The sequence below is a fragment of the Trachurus japonicus genome, chromosome 1 (genome assembly GCF_045865225.1).
Source record: "Trachurus japonicus isolate A0001 chromosome 1, Traja_1.0".
Taxonomy (NCBI): Eukaryota; Metazoa; Chordata; class Actinopteri; order Carangiformes; family Carangidae; genus Trachurus; species Trachurus japonicus.
This window is the reverse complement of record NC_140907.1, coordinates 9,557,542-9,576,610: the sequence shown is the minus strand read 5'-3', so window position 1 is coordinate 9,576,610 and position 19,069 is coordinate 9,557,542. Positions and strand designations below refer to the sequence as shown.

The window sequence follows — 19,069 nt, the reverse complement described above, 5'->3', positions numbered from 1 at the left end:
ATCTCGGAAGTGCTGTTGTTTACGGAATCAGGAGGAAATGCGATAGCTTAACGGAAACAAATTGTAACGTGAGTTTACAGCTTAATCTAATAGTTTTACTTGTGTTTCTTCATTTTTTATTGCAAAACACATAACACCAGATGCATGATGAATATTGGAAGTTATTTTTTTCAGCAATTCCTTAACAGATGGTAGTCGTAATCAAAACCAATGCATTAGGCTAGTTAGCTAACGCTGACGGTACGACCCTCGAGTTCAACGTTACTTGATATTAGGTTCGGTGTGGTGGGAGCAGCAGCTACGCGTTAAATTTGGGCCATCAAACGCATGTTTACATCATGTTTAACACCAAGAGCCGAGTTTAGGAAAGTGGCGGAGGGAGACCGTCATTGGCTGTGGACAAATTTTACCCCACGGCCTTAAAGTGCCGGTGGAAACGTGCCTTATCTCCAATAAACAACAGTTTGGACGCTGTTGTGAAAATGGCTGAGACTATAGTAACGTTTCAGTCCCAACTTTCTGGTGTAATGGAGACGGTCTTCAAGGCAGCCATGTATGAGATAACCCGGCTGGTAGAGGTCAGCTTTTTGGAGGAGGTGACAAGATGCAGGGAGCAGGTCGAGTACCTGAAGAGGCGACTGAAGTGGTCGGAGAACCGACGCAAGGACAGAGATGGAGACAGACGGGGAAAATGTGTGGACTGCGGGAAAGTCTCGGTGCCTGGTGAGGAGAAATCCAGAGCTGAGGGTGAGTATGTCTGGAGCTGCGCATGCATAGTTAGCAACCACTCATTGTGCCATATGGAGGATTAAATACCAGCTTTATAAGAATGGACACTGTCAGATTCACTCCTCAACATAACTTATCTGTGCAACTATTTGTAAATTGTGGGTAATGGGGTGCATCAAAGGTTCTCCACTAACATTTTAAAGTTTCCGGCGGTTATTTGGAACTCAGATGTGTTTTTCGTTAGCATAATAACAAGAAGTTATATTTTCTGGTCAGTTCAGTGTTTTTCTTCTCTCCAAGTCCTATTTTTCGTTCAAGAACTCTTTGTTGGTTTCAAATACACTTTTATTGCTTCATATCATGTTACTGAAAGTAGTGAGTCAAATTCACCTGACAGAAATTGGCTAAAAAGGTCGAGTACATGATCAATGTGATTACATTACAGGTTCACAACTAAAAATGCATTAATGCTTTATTTCTTCCATTATTTTCTTATTGCTTACTTAACCATGTCTGTAAATTCTTTCTGCAAATAAAACAAATGAGGCCAAATTCATAATCTAACATATTCTTGTTCAAACTGAGTCTTTATTATTATTATTATTATTATTATTAATATTATTATTATTATTATTATTATTATTATTATTATTATTATTTTTTTTTTTTTAGTAAATCAACAAGTACCAAATTGTTTCTTGAAATATATCACAAATGTTCTGGCCATTAAACATGAGTCTTAATCAAACTCGTATTGTTTTCTTTTGGCATTGCAGGATATAGAATTGATGTTAATGTCACTTACAGTCTATACCCATACAGTACTGTGAGGTGGTTTACTTTTTTAACAATAAGTAATATACCATGAGAATTGAGAGTCATGAAGTGTAAAATTAAAAGTTACTCCCAAGTGGCAAAAGGACACAGTCAGATTCACTCGGTAACCTAACTAAGTTGTGCAACTCTTTGAAAATTGTGGGTAATGGGGTACATCAAAGGTGCTCCACAAGTTTTACATTTTCATCAGTATTCATACTACTTCCATTATCATACTTAAGTCACCATTATCTAACGTACGAGGTGGTGCTTACACTTACAAACCCATCATAGTGAGACAATTAAAACGTTGAAAGTAATGCATGTATTGAGCAGGATCTTTACATCAGATGTGAGAATTCTACTTAAATATGTCCTGTGTCAGAAAGGCTGGCATCAAATTAATGAAAAATTATACTTTGTGTTTGATAGATTTCAAAGATGTAATTGTTTACTTACACAATGGCTACATTATGTACAGTAACTCGTTGTGTTCATACTTCTGTCTGCTACTGACCAAAAAAATCATCAGTGTAGCTTTAAACACCTTAAAGTGATACTCCACCAAAAGTCACATCCATGATTAGGAGCAGACGATTTAGAACACACCACGCCGTACCACCTTTTGAAGTTCTTCGAATTCAAAATAGATCAGTCTTATTTTCCAATTCAAAAAAAATTAACCTTTTCTGTCACAGAGAAAAGCCTGAAACAAGAGGGTATGCTGCAAGAAGAAATAAACAGCTCCCATGGCTCTGATGAAGAGACACCTGATCTTGAAGCTCAAGAGGCGAAACCAGGGGCTCAGGGTGTCATGAGGGCTACACAGGTAGAGGACACAATGTTAGCAGACTTCTCTTTAAAACACTATTTTTTTACATTAATTATGTTTAATTATGCCTATTGATCGAATGTCAAACTTATGTTTTTTTATTGAGGTGTTTGAGGCCAAACTCCTTCTGTTAATGCTGTCATTCTTCTTGTCTGCCAGTCTTCAGGTGTGCAAAGTGAAAAGTTGGACAGGCTGCTCAAGGAGGAAGCACTCGGCATCACGCCAGAAACCAATGAGTCCCAAGAAAGATGGAGAGTCAATTTGGACGGTCAGTTTGTATGCACTACTAAGTTTTGTAGTGGACAGTAACCATACTTCTTGGGATAGTTTCTGTAGTTAAATGCTAGCCATGGAATGTTGCACCAGCAGTTCTTCTCCTCAACTATCCACCACTTTCCGGAGAACGACGCTGGGTGTCGCCATGACACTCCATTCATTACTGTGCGTTCACACCAAAAGCTTCCAAAGCGTCAAAAACGCCAGAAGTCAATTCATTTTCAATGAGAGCTCGGCGACACTGAGCGTCCAAAGCGTCAACAGGCGTCGCCACGCTTCCAAAGCGTCACCAGACGAGAAGTTGAGCCGTGGTTAACTTTAGGGTAATTAGCTATGACGCGGTTAAGCGGCAACCGGCGGCAGCCTGTCAGAATAGAGATGTCCGTCGGCTGCCTTTTTTTTTTTTTTTTTGTATTTCTGCTCCCCAATGACCAGCGCGATCGAACTTTGACGTCAGTCACGTGACAAGCGGCCAAAGCGGCTGAAAATATTTGCCGTTTTGGGAGCTGTCTTGTCTGACACCCACCCTTGAGCGTTTTTGACGCTTTGGAAGCTTTTGGTGTGAACGCACAGTTACATTTTAGATTAACGTTAGCTGGGCTAACCGTTAAGTTAGCCGTTAGCAGTTTCTTAAATAACTCAATAAACAGCCCATGAAAAAAATATTTTTTACAGCGGATATCTTTGTTCCAACATGACTGAGCTAACTGGAGTAGTTTCATGTTGTGTCCGACAACGGGAGGGTTTTAACAGCTGACGTCCTGATGTTGGTTTGCTGCTGCTGTTAGCTGTCAGCAGCAGTGAAGCTAACGGCTACGATAGCCATGACTAGTTGCAGAGGCGTGCACACAGAAGTGGTGGTGTTTGTTCGGTAATTAGTTTTGTAGACTTGACAAACATCAGATTAGTCAGGGCGGTTTTGGCAGCCCGGAGCCCCCACATTTGGTGCCTACACCGGTGGCTAGCGCTACCAGTTAGCCGCTCGCTAGAATGCTACTACGGGGTTGAAAACCGACTTCCGTTGTGGTGTGACGCAATGGATCATGGGAAAATAAAGTGGTGGATAGAGGAGAAACACAGCATTGACAAGGGAAGATTAAAGACAGTTGATAAGATAAGAATTACTTTATTAATTCCCAAATAGTACACTGTAGCATAACAAGCTTCTTGACAGTTCTGCTACACAACTGCCTTGAGAGTGTATATTCTAACCAGGAGACTTCTGCAAAATGAAGTGAAAATTAAGAAAATGTTCAGTAAAAGTATCAATACTTTTACATAATAATGATTTAAAATGTAATATTTGGTCAGTTTTGCACACTTATAAGGTTGACACATTTCACATGAAAAACAAATGATCTTTAATCATAACAGTTTAATAAAAATATAAGAGGCATTCAAATGTAAAAGCAGAACCTTCAATATAAAAGTCTTCTACCCCACATGGGCGGTACCAGAATGTACTACTACATAAGTAGAAAGGCACATGATTACTCCAGATTTACTGGTTAATGGTGAATGTATAAAGTGACTCACATTATCAGCACTGGTGTAACATTTACTGTCAGTGGGCAAGCATATGATATGGTGTGTCATTGTAGTCATACCCATTGTTCTTCTCCTCCTTTCACTGGTCAGAAACAGACACATCAGGTCTGCCGGGGACCAGCAGTCATGACCAGAAGATCCCAAAATGCCATGTGAACTGGGAAAGTGGCTTTGATCAAGGGCCACAAACAGGTCATCATGGACACTCAAGTGACCAGTCTGAACCACTTTTCCAGAACAGATATGGTATGGAAGGCTTGAGTGGCTTTGACAAGACTGGCTATGGCAATGCCAGCATGATAGAAATGGACAACTTAGATGGGCTGCAAGGGTCACCATCCCACCTGGGCGATGACCTGAGTTACATGGGGCACTATGAGGGGAATGTAGAAGCACCTGAAAGATCGGAGCATCAAACATATCAAATAGATGCCACACGGAATAGAAGAGATTTGGCCAGTTCTCCCATAGGCTCACCCTCAAAGACTAACATTGATGTAAGCGGAGAGTTCAGTTGTTTATTGATCAATGAGGAAGGGTATCTACAGGATCAGAGTATCTTGTATCCTGGACATGTCTCTGGTGACTTAGGGGGCCGATTGAGCTTCCGGGGCCATGGGCCTCGAACTGACCCTTCTTTAGATAGCACAGAAGATATGTATAGTGCCTCAGATACATACAGTGACACCTTAAACTTGGGGGAGAGGTTGCAGCATCAGGCAGCAGGAAGAGGAGGAAGGAGACACTCTTGTAACCAGTGCTCCATGTCTTTCCCTGATTCTGTGTCTCTCAAGGCTCACAAGCAGACACATAAAGGCAGTGGACAAGGGCCACCATACTCCTGCACTCAGTGTGGAAAGACCTTCGCTCAAGTCTGTAACCTCAAAGTCCACCAGCGGATTCACTCTGGGCAGGGCCTTCAGCTCTGCAGCCAGTGCGGAAAAGGTTTCCCTACTTTCTCTGACCTAAAGACACATAAATGTGGCCAAACAGGTGAAAAACCGTACTGCTGTACCGTTTGTGGGAACAAGTTCAGCCGTCTCTGGAATCTGAAGTTACACCGGAGAATTCACACACAGGAAAAACCTCATCGTTGCACTATGTGCGATAAGAGCTTCACGCGAGCGGACATATTGAAAGTTCACCAGCGTACCCACACAGGGGAAAGACCGTACTGCTGCGCTGTCTGCGGCCTCAGCTTCAAACGCCTGGATCATCTAAAATCACATCAGCGCAAACACATGACAGATCTATAAAACAAGAAGAGGAGTTGTGGAAAGAACATCAGATTATTTAAGATTCTATGTTATATTAAGAGGTTCAAAATCTTACACTTTTATTTGGAAGTCAAAGTTGACATTACAACAACAATAAGTCATATTTGCTGGTCATTTCAATATTTTTCTTCTGTCCAAATTCATGTCTTCTATTTTTCATTCAAGAACCTTTTGTTGGCATTGAATACACTTTTATTGCTTATCATGTTACTGAAAGAAGTGATTCAAACTCACCTGACAGAAATTGGCTAAAAAGGTTGAGTACATTATCACTGTGATTACATTACAGATTCACAACTAAAAATGACTTAAAGGGATAGTTCACCCTAGAATGATATTTCGCTCATTATCTACTCACCCTCATGTTGACTAAGGGCTGGAAGAAGTTTCAGATTCCTCCGTGGCTTCTCTGAGTTACAGGGGGTCTCGGCATAGCAGTGCATGTCCATATAACGGTTGCAAAGGGACACCGGAGCTCTTCGTAAAAAAACACACACAAAAAAACATCCAAATACCTCCATGATGCTCGTATGTAATGTCCGTCTTGTGCTGAAGCCCCAAATTGCGTAATTGTCCCGAAAAAAATTAAATAAGTCTATATTTTAAGCTTGTTTGTAGCGGAAGCTTCTCGAAGCTCCTCTTCCTGGTCCGTCCAAATCTCGCGTGATTCGCAGTAACCGCACTGACGCATGCTGACGCCGGCGCAAATCGTGATTTGCGAGATGGGCTTCAGCACAAGACGGACATTACATACGAGCATCATGGAGGTATTTGGATGTTTTTTTGTGTGTGTTTTTTACGAAGAGCTCCGGTGTCCCTTTGCAACCGTTATATGGACATGCACTGCTATGCCGAGACCCCCTGTAACTCAGAGAAGCCACGGAGGAATCTGAAACTTCTTCCAGCCCTTAGTCAACATGAGGGTGAGTAGATAATGAGCGAAATATCATTCTAGGGTGAACTATCCCTTTAATGCTGTATTCTTTCATTGTTTTCTTATTGCTTACGTTACCATGTCTGTAAATTCTTTCTGTAAATAAAACAAATGAGGCCAAATTCATAATCTAACACACTGTTGTTCAAACTGTTTTTTTTAATTATTAAATCAATGAGCTTAAAGGGATAGTTCAACATTTTGGCAAATTGGCCCATTGCCATAATTGCTGTAGTCATAGCAGTAGGTTCGTTACCTTTAATTGTAGGTGTAAGCTATTTTTAGTACAGCGGAGCGCAGCAGCAGGCTGCTCAGAGCTACGCTATGGAGGCTAAGGGAATTTCTTGGTTTCCCTCATTAAACTCATCAAATACAAAATCCCAAAACTCCACAGCGCTTTTGTAGACAAGTTGTGAGCTGCACAACCACCACGCTATGAGATAATGACGGAACGATACGAAACGGAGCCGTTTTCGAGGTAAATACAGGGTAAATACGGAGACTGCTTGCTGAAAAACTGTCCCTGAACGCAACGCGCATCAGCGGTTTTGTATGAATTTACCTCGAAAACGGCTCCGTTTCGTATCGTTCCGTCATTATCTCATAGCGTGGTGGTTGTGCAGCTCACAACTTGTCTACAAAAGCGCTGTGGAGTTTTGGGATGTTGAATTTGATGAGTTTAATGAGGGAAACCAAGAAATTCCCTTAGCCTCCATAGCATAGCTCTGAGCAGCCAGCTGCTGCGCTCCGCCGTACTGAAAATAGCTTACACCTACAATTAAAGGTAATGAACCTACTGCTATGACTATAGCGATTATGGCAATGGGCCAATTTGCCAAAATGTTGAACTATCCCTTTAATGAGTATTAAATACCCAATCATTTTCTTGAACTATGTTGAACTAAGTTTATGTTTTGGCCATTAAACAATGAGTCTTGAATTACTCATTGTTTTCTTTTGGCACTGTAGGATATAGAATTGACGCTCATGACTCCTAAGTGACAAACTTGAAAATGACAATATTAAAGAAACTCACAATCACAGGTTCAGAAAATATTATCTCTATAATGCATTAGGCCAGCATACTTCTATAATCTATCTATCTATCTATCTATCTATCTATCTATCTATCTATCTATCTATCTATCTATCTATGATAAATATCTATGATACATATGGTTATTTTGTAAAGCAACTCATGAGCAAATATAATCTAAAAATAAAAGACACAAGTTATGTTGTAAAAACAACCCAGCACTGTTTTTGCAGATAAGTAACAACAACAAAGGATTAAGTTAACATAACTACATACATTCGTAAGACAATGGATGTGAATTGAGTTTGATGCAAATAATTAAAATGAAAAAGACTGATGCTTTTAGTTTAAAAAACAATTGAAGGAAATTGATTTCTATGGCATTCATAGATAAAAAATAAAGTATACAATGTCACTCTTTAGCCTTCTTTTGATTTATTGTAGGGAAAATGTGATCGTATGGGACCCTCTATGATGGGACCATAATATCTTCAAATTTGCTAAAAAGAAAAAACAAAACTTCCTGTGCTGGAAATGGTCGAAACGTGGTTTTGGCGCAGCCTATGGGTTTCACTTTAATGAAACGCGTTTTGTTATTCACAGATTTAACATAACGGGCCACCGTACTACGCCGTGTGAGACGTCACGAGCAAAAACAAGGTCCACAAGCGATTGTTTAACAACTAGCTTGCTCGGTTAAATGATAAATACAACACGTATTTGGTTGCGTGGAATACATCCACACGTCCACGCTGAAATAGCCTGGCGCGTTAGCTTCGACTATGGTTTATATAATCCGTGACTGTGTACGATTTGTTTGCGGTTTGATGTCGTTAACGGTGGTGAGGATACGAATTCTGCCGTTACGCTCGAGCTAAGGAGTTACAATAAGTGGCTAGCTGACAGTTGGAGTTGACGTGAAGGTAATTCACGACAGTAAACAACAGGCGACATTTACACAGGCCAACATTTGAAACAGTTATTGCTTCCTGAGTATCTCTTAGAACACATTAGACGAAATAGCCACAAAACAACGCGTAGACTTGGGTTGAGATTTCGCTGCGATAATAGCGTACAACGTAAACAACATGTGGTAGAATTTTAAAAGGAGAAAACTTCCTTTATTTTACTCCACAAACACGTGCGGTTCCGTTTTGTAAAGTTGCCAGACAAGGGACACCATTAAGAGGCTGTGATGTCGGACCTGGATACTCTCATAGTCACATTTCAGACACAGCTGTCGGATGTGATGGAGACTGTGGTGAAGACAGCCATGTTTGAGGTCACCAGGCTGGTGAAGGATGGCTTCTTCGAGGAGGTGAAGCGCCGGAGCCAGGAGGCGACGTCACTGAGGTTGCAGCTTCAGTGGGCTGAGAAGAAATTAATCGGTCAAGGTGGGGAAGAAGGGGAAAAGAGGGGGAGGTGTGTCGACTGTGCTAAGATGGATGTGGAACTGTCCAATGACACAACAGAAGATCAGCACAATAGTAAGACAGGACGAATGAGATGAGTGTTGAAGTAGTTAGGGGAATGTCTGATGTTACTACAGTAAGATGTTTCTGCCTTCTAGATGTGTTGAGGAGCTGTGATGTGAAGACAGAGGACACTTTTGCTGAAAGATGGACAGAAGACCACAGGCAAGAAATCGCATCAAAGGAACCACTGAAGGCAGACAATCCTGCTGCCTCTCACAGCCCTGAGAGGGAACCACAGGTGGGTGACAATAGGGCCGACCTTCACTTATTCAAAAATTGTGATAATGCGTAATGTAAGATCAATTTCATGGTTAAAGAGACATGCATTTGACATCAGCTCTGAAGATTAAAAGATATCTGTGTGCATATATGTGGGGTTGTGAGGGTCAGGTTTTGTTGATTTTCTTTGTTGTTGTTCTCGCCTCTGTGAGGCACTTTGTGCTACTTAAATGCATGAAAAGTGCCATACAAATTAGGATTGATTTGATCTGCTTTGATTTGAATGATGTGCTTTGGTTTGTTTCAGGCCTCAGAAGAGGAGGATGCAATGGAAGACAAGGATGAGATTGATAAGCTGCCTCTTTCATCCTCACATTTGAGAGGATGGAGCAGCACTCTTGATGGTGAGTGTTGTAAATATATTGATTTAACATTGTACATTGATTGTAGTGTTGTTATTGTAGTTGTTAATATAGTTATTTATACCCACATCTTCTTACCATCTCCCATCCCAAAATGACTTGCTGCTATTGTGCTTTTTATTTTTTGTAAATGTTTTTATTGCCTTACTGTGTTTTATTGAGTGTATGTTAAGTGATGTCAAAGACAAATTTCTGCTACCCTTTGGGGCAGACAATAAATAAATCTATCTATCTATCTATCTATCTATCTATCTATCTATCTATCTATCTATCTATCTATCTATCTATCTATCTATCTATCTATCTATCTATCTAATGTAGATGTAAATGTATTGACAATAACAATTTTAACTGGTTATAGTTATTAAAGGGATAGTTCAACATTTTGGCAAATTGGCCCATTGCCATAATCGCTATAGTCATAGCAGTAGGTTCGTTACCTTTATTTGTCGGTGTAAGCTCTTTTTAGAACGGCGGAGCGAAGCAGCAGGCTGCTCAGAGCTACGCTATGGAGGCTAAAGGAATTTCTTGGTTTCCCTCATCAAACTCATCAAATACACAACCCAACAACTCCAAAACGCTCTGGTGGACAAGTTGTGACCTGCACATTCACCACGCTATGAGATAATAACGGAACGTTACGAAACGGAGCCGTTTTCGAGGTAAATACAGGGTAAATACAGAGTCTGCTTGCTGAAAAACTGTCCCTGAACGCAACGTGCATCAGCGGTTTTGCATGAATTTACCTCTTAAACGGCTCCGTCTCGTAACGTTCCGTTATTATCTCATAGCGTGGTGAATGTGCAGGTCACAACTTGTCCACGACAGCGTTTTGGAGTTGTTGGGTTGTGTATTTGATGAGTTTGATGAGGGAAACCAAGAAATTCCCTTAGCCTCCATAGCATAGCTCTGAGCAGCCTGCTGCTTCGCTCTGCCGTTCTAAAAATCGCTTACACCGACAAATAAAGGTAATGAACCTACTACTATGACTATAGCAATTATGGCAATGGGCCAATTTGCCAAAATGTTGAACTATCCCTTTAAAACAGTTAAAAGATCTACCCTGCTCTGTTAAAACATCAACAAGTTAAACATTCTTCATCTAGGTATTTTTGGTTTCCACTGGACTCCATACACACTAAAGCTGCAGACCTGACATTTTTGGGGTTATATCATTATAACTTATAAGATGAAAAAGATGTGTTAGTGTAATTCTGTATTCCAATTTTGTAAATATACATAAAACAAAAAAAAACCTTTAAATGAATAAGGTTTAATGGGTGTTGAATTTGAAAAGTCCCTCAGTCAGCTCTTACTTTAGGCTTAAGGTAGTAAATAAGTAATGAAAACAACTTTTTTCCAGATCCAGTTTTTCATTTCATATTTTCTACACAAGTCCCACTGTGCCTCTTGTCACCTGCATGTGGAAATGTTTCCACTTTTGCCTCTGTAGCTGCCTTTAAACATTTTGCATTTGCCATATAGAGGGTATGCGTTTACGTCACGTTGCCCTCGGCAACGCCCCGTTCGATCGGACTGAGTGGCAAAACAAGCGTCCCTCAACATGCTGGCGGATATGTGGACTCATAAACTGGATAAAATATCTTATATTGATGTCAAAAAGGAATCGACAACCAGCTCCCCAAAACCGTCTGCTCCACAGACACTTCCTGTAACACGCAGTGTGACCGCGGTACCTGCAGAGTGACTGACAGGCTCACTGTTACTGTGCAGAGGGACCAGATTACAGCTGTTACTGTCGTCCTGACAGTGACTCCCGACACTAAAACACGAGCTGCTTTTATTCTGAAAAACTCTGACCAGTCAAACTGTAGGATGTGTTAGAAGACTAATTTATCTGTCTAAACATCATAACTATGACACCTGAAACTGTAAACACAGCTGATCGATCGAAAAAAATGACCGCTCCAGTGAATTTACTTTCCGTCATTGAGAACAGGTTCTTGAATGTAACTCGGTCAAAGTGAGATGTATCCTCAAGATTTTTAGCAGCTCTGTTAGGTCATGCATGCTGTACATGCTGGCAAAGCTAGACATGTCAGACTTGTGTGGGCTCGGAGAAAATCGCTTCGTTACTTGCTCGTTTTTAAACTTTGGCGGCTCTGCCACTCGTCTTTTTGCCACTCAGTGGACGTTCAACAGCGACTTCCGAGTACCGTGACGTCATGTGCATACCCTCTATTGTTTGTTCATATCTTCCCATTCAGACAATTTTTCAAATATGTTACACGATTACACTTACACACCACTACTACTTAAAGAGGAACTATGCAAGATTTTTACCTTAACTGTGCTACATTTTTACCTTAACTCATTGAGTGCCGCGCTCCTTTCCAAAGTTTTAGTCAAGTGTACCGGCAATTTAGACGATTTTTGACGATTTTTGTAGAGCCATAGTGTATTCTATATTATTGCCACCAACACATGCTGTGGCTCATTTGAAAGGTGAAACTTTCTGCTTCAAATGGCCACAAACCGTTTGTTTCTACGTGCCTCCGAAAAGTCAAGCTAAACATGGCTGGGTTTCACCAAAATCCCTGCTTTTTTTCTAGAAAAGGAGATAGAGCGTCTTTTATGAAAGGTGCTCTGTTTGTGCCTGTCGCTCTTCTGACACTCGCATTTCTGGATCAAAGGGCTCGTGTAAGATAAATATATACAACAATTGTTCTATTCACAAAACCACCATCGGGGGCGGGGGGGCACTAAACAACAATAACACAGACGCACCGTGCCGTGTCACAGCCTCTCGCCGCGGAACGTGGTGGTCTCTGGGCCACAGCAGGTCGGGAACACCGGTCCCACCGGTGGTCGCGGTCCTTCTGTGGTACGGGTCGGTGATGCCGGTCTGCTTTGGCCCAGAGACCATCCCATTTTACCGCGGGAGGACCTTGGGGAGGACACGGTGTTGCTCTAGATGAAGACCGGGCGGGACTGTCGGCTGAGAGCTTCCTGTTCGGCTCTGAGCTGCTGGAGCCTCGCGGGTGAGAGCAGAGCAGCTGCTGCATCCACATGCAGAACTCTGTTTGCAAAAGCCGAGTTATGATAAAAACTTCCAGATTGTGAGGTGTCATGAGACTTTGATCGTCATCTCTTTCAGTTCTGCTCGTCGTAGAGTCCCCAAATTTACACATCAGGTGTGTTAAAGTGTCTATTTTCATAATTAAAAAGAAGAAGCAAAAAACGTAAAATCTTGTTTTTGGCACTCAACGCATGGGAACGAAAAACGAGAAATTACGTGGTTGGCACTCAATGAGTTAATTAAACAGCTTCGAAGCAATTGTTATGGTCAAATAAATGACTTGTAACTTGACTCGAGGAGAATGGAGGCTCTCTAGGGTTGGGCGGTATGAGCAAAATCTTATATCACGGTAATGGTACATATCACGGTATGTTTTTTTCCCCCTGTAAATTCAATTAATGGCTTAAAATAACCATACTGTCGCATTTGATCATTTTCCTCTTTTATTTTTTAACTTGGATTTCTACAGGAAAAATGCCAGAGCAGTCTGGCTCCAGTTAGTGCAATTATATAGGCTATATATATATAAAAAAGAAATCACAGAATCACAAATTAGCATTTTACAAAAATGCCTACGGTCTGTGCTGTCTATGGCTGTTCAAACAGGTCAAACCGGGAAAATCAAAGAAGTTACTTTAGAGTTCCTAAGCAACCTTACAGTCTATGGTAGTACACAAAGGGCTCAAATTTCAACAACTGACGGAAAAACCGTGTGTGGGAGGGACGGAAGTGACCATAATAAACAGTGTCCTAGCCTGTCCTACAGTAAAAATGGCACATGGAGGAGTAAAGCAATATGTTAAGCGGCAATATATATTTAAGCATCAAAGATGTTAACCCACATAGTTTGAAACAACGTTTAAAACACACACAGCCAGTGTCACAACTAAGCATAAAAAGCCCGCTAGCTTAATGCTAACGTATAATGTAAAACACCATAGACGGGCTAACAGAAATTAGCATTGCTTATAACTTGACTTACTCCTCTTCTGAAAAACTCTTGACAAGTCAAACTTTAGGATGTGTTAGAGGTCTAATTCATCTGTCTAACCATCAGAACTATGACACATGAAACGGTAAACACAGCTGATCGATCGAAAAAAATTACGGCTGGAGTGAATTACTTTCACTTTTCAATTTTTCATCTTGTTGGGCGGGTCGGGCTGCCTCCGTTTCCTCGTGACTCCCACTCATGGATGTATTATATTATGCTCCCACTTCTGCTTTCACTCTCTGCCTCCGCCATGATTGTTATCACTCGGGTAACCGGTAAAGCTGTTTCTTCTTCGTCGTGCTGATGCAACCACACCAAGCAGTCTGCTGCAGTGCCGGCTCCCCCGTGTGTGGAGGCGGTCTAACTACAGTGACTTCAGAGAGATGCCGCAGACATCTGCTCTTTCTCCGGTATAAACGGTATTGCAAAATCTCTACCGGTAGACACTTTTATACCGTCACACGGTATAATACTGTCATACCGCCCAACCCTAAGGCTCTCTGCCTTTCACTTATGGCGCATTTCCACTAGCACGGCTCGGCTCGATACGGCTCGGCTCGGTTTGGTTGTGTTTCCATTACAACTGAGTATCACTAGTGCCTCCTCGACGTGGGCGGGGTCGTCATAACACGGTGCCGAGCAACGCTCTAAACTCTGTAAATATATAACTTTAGCAACATTTGAAACATTTTCAGGCTAGAAAGTAGTCGTTTAGATCCCCAACGTGTTGAAAATCTGACAAAATACCAGCTGTTTACAATTTTGTTCCGACGAATTCGGCGTTACTAAAGCTAGCCGTAGTGAGCAACGCACTTCCGGTTATTTTCACATAATATAATACCCGTTGCCTTTTATCATAAGGAAAGCCATTACGATAGAATTGGTGCTTTTACTTTGTAAACAGGAAGTGAGCCTACCCTCGCTGTAGCTAGCTTTAAACCGCCATTTTGACTGCTCTCGTCCCGTTAACGGCATTTAACCGTTCAATATGCCTTACCGGAGAGTCTTGCCAGCTCTGAGATCGGCGTGGTTCATTGTAAAACATTTATTTATTGATGTAAATGTGGTGTTTTCTGTGCGTACAGACCCCATGGCAGTGCTGCTCTTCTGTCTAACCATGGTTTTTTATTCAAACAAACTTCTGCTACAGCCACAATTGTTAGATTTCATCAATGAGACCAACATTTATCCCCTAAAAAGAGTTTAACCAGCCGGTGGTAAACCTCTAAAAGCCATCGGGTAAGTTAATTAGCGCTCGTTTTCTCCCCGGGGTGACGACCGTAGGCTGGCCGGCGGAGCACGTCAGGAGCCGGGCTGCTGCCTCTATGATGTCGCGGTCGCTGCTCGGACCTGAAGCTTCACTTCTCCGAAAAACATCGGGGCAAACTTCTAAACAGCCGTCGTTTGGATAAACTAACCGCACACTGGGGATCTAAACAGTTGCTTTCTCGCATGAAAAAATATTAAAACTTAATAAAGTCACGTAATAACAGGCTTCAGCAGGAACATTTCTGTTGTCGGTCGTCGCGCGGTTATGACGCTTCCAGTGACGACACTCATCGGCCAATCAGTGGAAGGCAGTCGGCTGACGTCACGTTTTAGTAACACTTTGGCTCGCTTGGAACCAGGGCTGAGGTGATACCAAAAGTGTACCTGGTTGCAGGTACTGCGTGCTAGTGGAAACACGCAAATAGCGTGCCGAGCCGAGCCGAGCCGAGCCGAAGCGCTCTAGTGGAAACGCGCCATTAGCGTCTCTTTGCCGAAAACCATCATTACAAGATCAGTCCCACCTACCCAGTGTCCCAGCTCTAGTCTTGGCGGCACCGCAACACAAACACGCCCCCGTAATCCTACACAAATATACACATTACGATTTGTGTTTATGTTTATATGTGATATACGTATAACATTATCCACAGCTCCATGGATTGCTTTCTCACCAGCTTCCTTGAAAACAAATGCACATGGCCGAGAGGAGGGTTAGCAACACAGCAGAAAAGTGACTGGACTTGCATAATTCCCCTTTAACCGCTGTAAATGAATAAAGTTAGTTCAGCTTCTCATATAGGAAGCTTTAGTTGGTTCAAAACTATTTTAGAGCATGGGATATTGTGAATTGGGCTAATCTCATTAGTGACAGCAACCAACTTTCTTCTTAGGCAATAATGTACTTTTTGAAATAGGCTGTAGAAGTCATTAATGAACCCCCTTTATTCTCATTTTCTAGGCGAGACAGGTCGTGAATCTCACAGCATCACTGAGATGACAGAGACACAAACAAAACAGACTCAAGAAAACAGCGAGGGATTACTGAGGAATATCATTAAACAAGGCCCACAGATACCTGCTGCGTATGGTTTTCCTGAAGAACAGGAGGAAACAGACATGGCTACAGATCCATGTCACATCTCATCTTTGGAAATGGACACTGGTTGGGCTGGACTTCTGCAGAATCACAGATTGGGCACAGTAAAGGATCACGATCCGACCAAAACTAGAAGTTCTCTGAAATGTACAGAACATGAAGTGCCAGACTCTGTTACAGCAGACGCTCACACTCAGGGCAGAGATCACATTTCAACATCGGGATCCCCCAAGGCAAGACTGCAAAACAGCGAGGTGTTTGGTGTGACAATAAAGCAGGAGGTTATTGTTGACTCTGATGGGTGTGAGGATACTGAGCACTTGGAAAAGAAAGAAATGGTCAAGTCTGGCATGGCGTCTTTCTCACGCTCGGTAAAACAGCACAGACTGAGTTCGGAGGCACGCAAACAGAGCCATATTTCCAATAAGGCCACTGTGCAGGACATTATGAAGCTGCATTCCAAAATGGGTACAGGCCTCAGATTGCAAGCTGCTATACAACACCTCCACCGACCAGTGAAAAAACACCCTCACACCCTCTTGAACAGTACCACCGCAGCACTGTCTGCAGCTCAAACTCGGGTCGAAAACTTAAATCCCCTCGGCAAAATTCCCTCCACGTCCAAAGCTGCTCCACCTCCTCCGCTCTCAGTGCAGCGAGTTCACCTGGGTGACAAACACGCTGCGGCGCTAATCCGAACTGGCGCCCCCTGGGTCAACATCAGATCCCAACATCAGTCTGCGAACTCCCATCACGCCACCCCGGCGCCTCTTTCAGACTCTCACGCCGGACCCAGGCACCTCCTGCGCTGCGGCCAGTGCGGAAAGTGCTTCCCTCACCCCAGCAACTTGAAGGCTCACCTGCAGACTCACACAGGCGAGCGGCCTTTCTGCTGCTCCCTCTGCGGTCGCAGCTTCACCAAGCTGAGCAACCTCAAAGCCCACCGACGGGTTCACACCGGAGAGAGACCGTATTGCTGCGTGGCCTGTGGCAAACGCTTCACTCAGAAATGTAACCTGAAACGTCACCAGAGGATCCATTTGGATGTATGATGATGACGGACAGTGGGGTGGCAAAGAGACACGTTTGATGTGTTTGTTTGGTTTAGATTAAGATGCTGCAGTGTTTATCTTGCTGTGCAACACAGTTTGCTGTGCTGCATCGCAAAAGTGCTTTTTGCGTACCTGTCTCTTTAAGTGATTGTCCCGTGTTCTACTGTGCATTCTGGAGAGGTTCATCTAGTAACTTCTGAAGGTGTTTTAATGTTATTAAAGGACAACAAGTATTGTGTTGTAAAGTGTATCATGCGCAAAGATAGGTCCGTTGTCACATTGGGTCAATAAAATTCTATTTATTCTGTGAATACTAATTCTTTTATTTCATCAATTGTACCATGACCGTGAGCACAGAAGTACTCACTAACCATACATTGTTTGACTGGTAAAAAGAATGAAATACTGGACATGAGTAAAATAAAACTGAAGAAGGTAGTAAACAGATTTTACAGACAAGAAAATTACTGAAAACCTAAACTGTTGAGGAATTCATCAGACACGCATCACAGTATCAGTCAGGATGAATAATGTAGTCATTATAATTCAGATTTGGTTTTAGCCTATTTGTATTTACGAATGTTTTTATGAGTTTCTATATGTCAAATTCTTATTGATGTGTTTATAAATGTAAATACACGTGTTTGTTTTTAATTTCACAGTTTATGCTTAAAGTGTTTGGAATTATGGACAAATATGCAAATTATTTAACAGGCTAATCACATGATCAACTAATCCTACTCACTGCATACATATAATCATAGTTGTGAACTCTCACTCTCCAATAACAACTCTTCTTCATTACAGGCTACAAAACATAAACACATCTAATGTCCTGTACTAAAATCTTGAAAACGTCAGCTCTATGAACATTTGAAAGTACTTAGATTATCTATCATTATCAAGTTTTAATTTATTAAGTGACAACTTTTAAAATACAGCTATTTAAGGGGAAAAAAACTGTCAACATTTTAAATATTGTTTAAAGGGTTGTATCTTAACTGACCACTTGGTGTCAGCCTTTCACCTGACTGCAAATATCTGGAACTCAGCAGAGGTATTCAGATGATTTGTAGTCTCCTGGTCAGGCTACTAATGTATTAATGGAATAGAGAAGTACTTTTAAAGACAACCACTCCATTTAAGTAACACTTCCATTTTTACAGTGTCTGTTGATACTGTTGTAGCTGATCTGTGTGTCTGAGCCTGTGTGTGTGTTATCATGGATGCAAACAGCGCGCCGAAAAGCGAAACTCGCTTTTTTCATGACCAATTAGGTGACTTGTGTGAATCGTTCAGATCCGAAGAGTTTTTGTTTTGGGGAGGGAGGGCGTCTCAGCGTCTCAGCTGGGGTCAGTCAAATGTTTTTCTAACAGGCTGACAGTGACAATCACGTGAAACTGAGGCGAACTCATTCATGGTTGTCTCTGATTATACTGATAACAGCCGACCTCCAATGTTGACGCGCGACATGCACGCTCATTAAAGCGGCGCGTATCCGCGTGCAGTCGGTGCGACGGCGACGCCGTTTTTTTTTCCCCCCGTGCATGTGGAGCTGTGCGCCGCGGACATGCACGGTTCCCTACGTTGCTGTGTCAGGCAGGTGTCTCCCACGGAGCTCTGCCCCGTTTCAGAGGTGAAGGAAGCCCTGAGTGGAAAGACGTCGCCTCCGCGATGTAGAATGTGTTCAATTAAAGTGAAACTAACGCATTATATAGGCCTATATGTCCATTACACACTGAATGAAACATCCCATGTCTTTATTTATTCAGTTTATTTTAATAGTAATAATTATGACTAACATTCAGTGAAGACCTAAAATTCAGTATCTCCACAATGGAAATATTGCTAAGGAATTTTTTTTTAAAGCATTTTTAATATAGAAATGTTGGCCTTCTGAGAACTATGTCCATCTATAATCAATCAATACTTGGTTGGGGTTGAACTACTGGAAATGGACTTTTCCGTGATTTGTTAATGGTGAGCACCCCCCCCCTCTCTTTTTTGGTCCTGACCCGTTTGCATCCCTGGTTATATATCTCACATTCGGGATG

General features: G+C 42.0%; 2 protein-coding genes across 4 annotated transcripts; both read left to right on the top strand.

The window, feature by feature from the left end:
• The first annotated feature begins 19 nt into the window (after positions 1-19).
• On the top strand, positions 20-5,779 carry LOC146991361 (uncharacterized). 2 transcript variants are annotated; one of them, XM_085763506.1, is made up of 4 exons: positions 20-747; positions 2,244-2,374; positions 2,537-2,645; positions 4,292-5,779. In XM_085763506.1, the coding sequence occupies exons 1-4, from the start codon at positions 483-485 to the stop codon at positions 5,455-5,457; spliced, it is 1,671 nt and encodes a 556-aa protein (XP_085619632.1). In that variant the 5' UTR covers positions 20-482; the 3' UTR covers positions 5,458-5,779. The 2 variants fall into 2 exon arrangements, with proteins under 2 accessions (XP_085619632.1, XP_085619559.1); XM_085763433.1 differs by having other exon boundaries at positions 50-747; positions 4,298-5,769.
• A 2,301-nt stretch (positions 5,780-8,080) lies between these two features.
• On the top strand, positions 8,081-17,405 carry LOC146991360 (uncharacterized). 2 transcript variants are annotated; one of them, XM_085763303.1, is made up of 5 exons: positions 8,096-8,371; positions 8,611-8,935; positions 9,019-9,161; positions 9,450-9,546; positions 15,826-17,331. In XM_085763303.1, the coding sequence occupies exons 2-5, from the start codon at positions 8,644-8,646 to the stop codon at positions 17,013-17,015; spliced, it is 1,722 nt and encodes a 573-aa protein (XP_085619429.1). In that variant the 5' UTR covers positions 8,096-8,371; positions 8,611-8,643; the 3' UTR covers positions 17,016-17,331. The 2 variants fall into 2 exon arrangements, with proteins under 2 accessions (XP_085619353.1, XP_085619429.1); XM_085763227.1 differs by having other exon boundaries at positions 8,081-8,935; positions 15,826-17,405.
• The last annotated feature ends 1,664 nt before the right edge of the window (positions 17,406-19,069 follow it).

Bases quoted from the DNA above. Each gene is read 5' to 3' on its own strand.
- LOC146991361 (XM_085763506.1), top strand. From the start codon at position 483: ATGGCTGAGACTATAGTAACGTTTCAGTCCCAACTTTCTGGTGTAATG. The intron at 2,375-2,536 runs GTAGAGGACACA...CTTGTCTGCCAG, and splicing joins GTGTCATGAGGGCTACACAG to TCTTCAGGTGTGCAAAGTGA. The intron at 2,646-4,291 runs GTCAGTTTGTAT...TTCACTGGTCAG, and splicing joins ATGGAGAGTCAATTTGGACG to AAACAGACACATCAGGTCTG.
- LOC146991360 (XM_085763227.1), top strand. From the start codon at position 8,644: ATGTCGGACCTGGATACTCTCATAGTCACATTTCAGACACAGCTGTCG. The intron at 8,936-9,018 runs GTAAGACAGGAC...TCTGCCTTCTAG, and splicing joins AACAGAAGATCAGCACAATA to ATGTGTTGAGGAGCTGTGAT. The intron at 9,547-15,825 runs GTGAGTGTTGTA...CTCATTTTCTAG, and splicing joins ATGGAGCAGCACTCTTGATG to GCGAGACAGGTCGTGAATCT.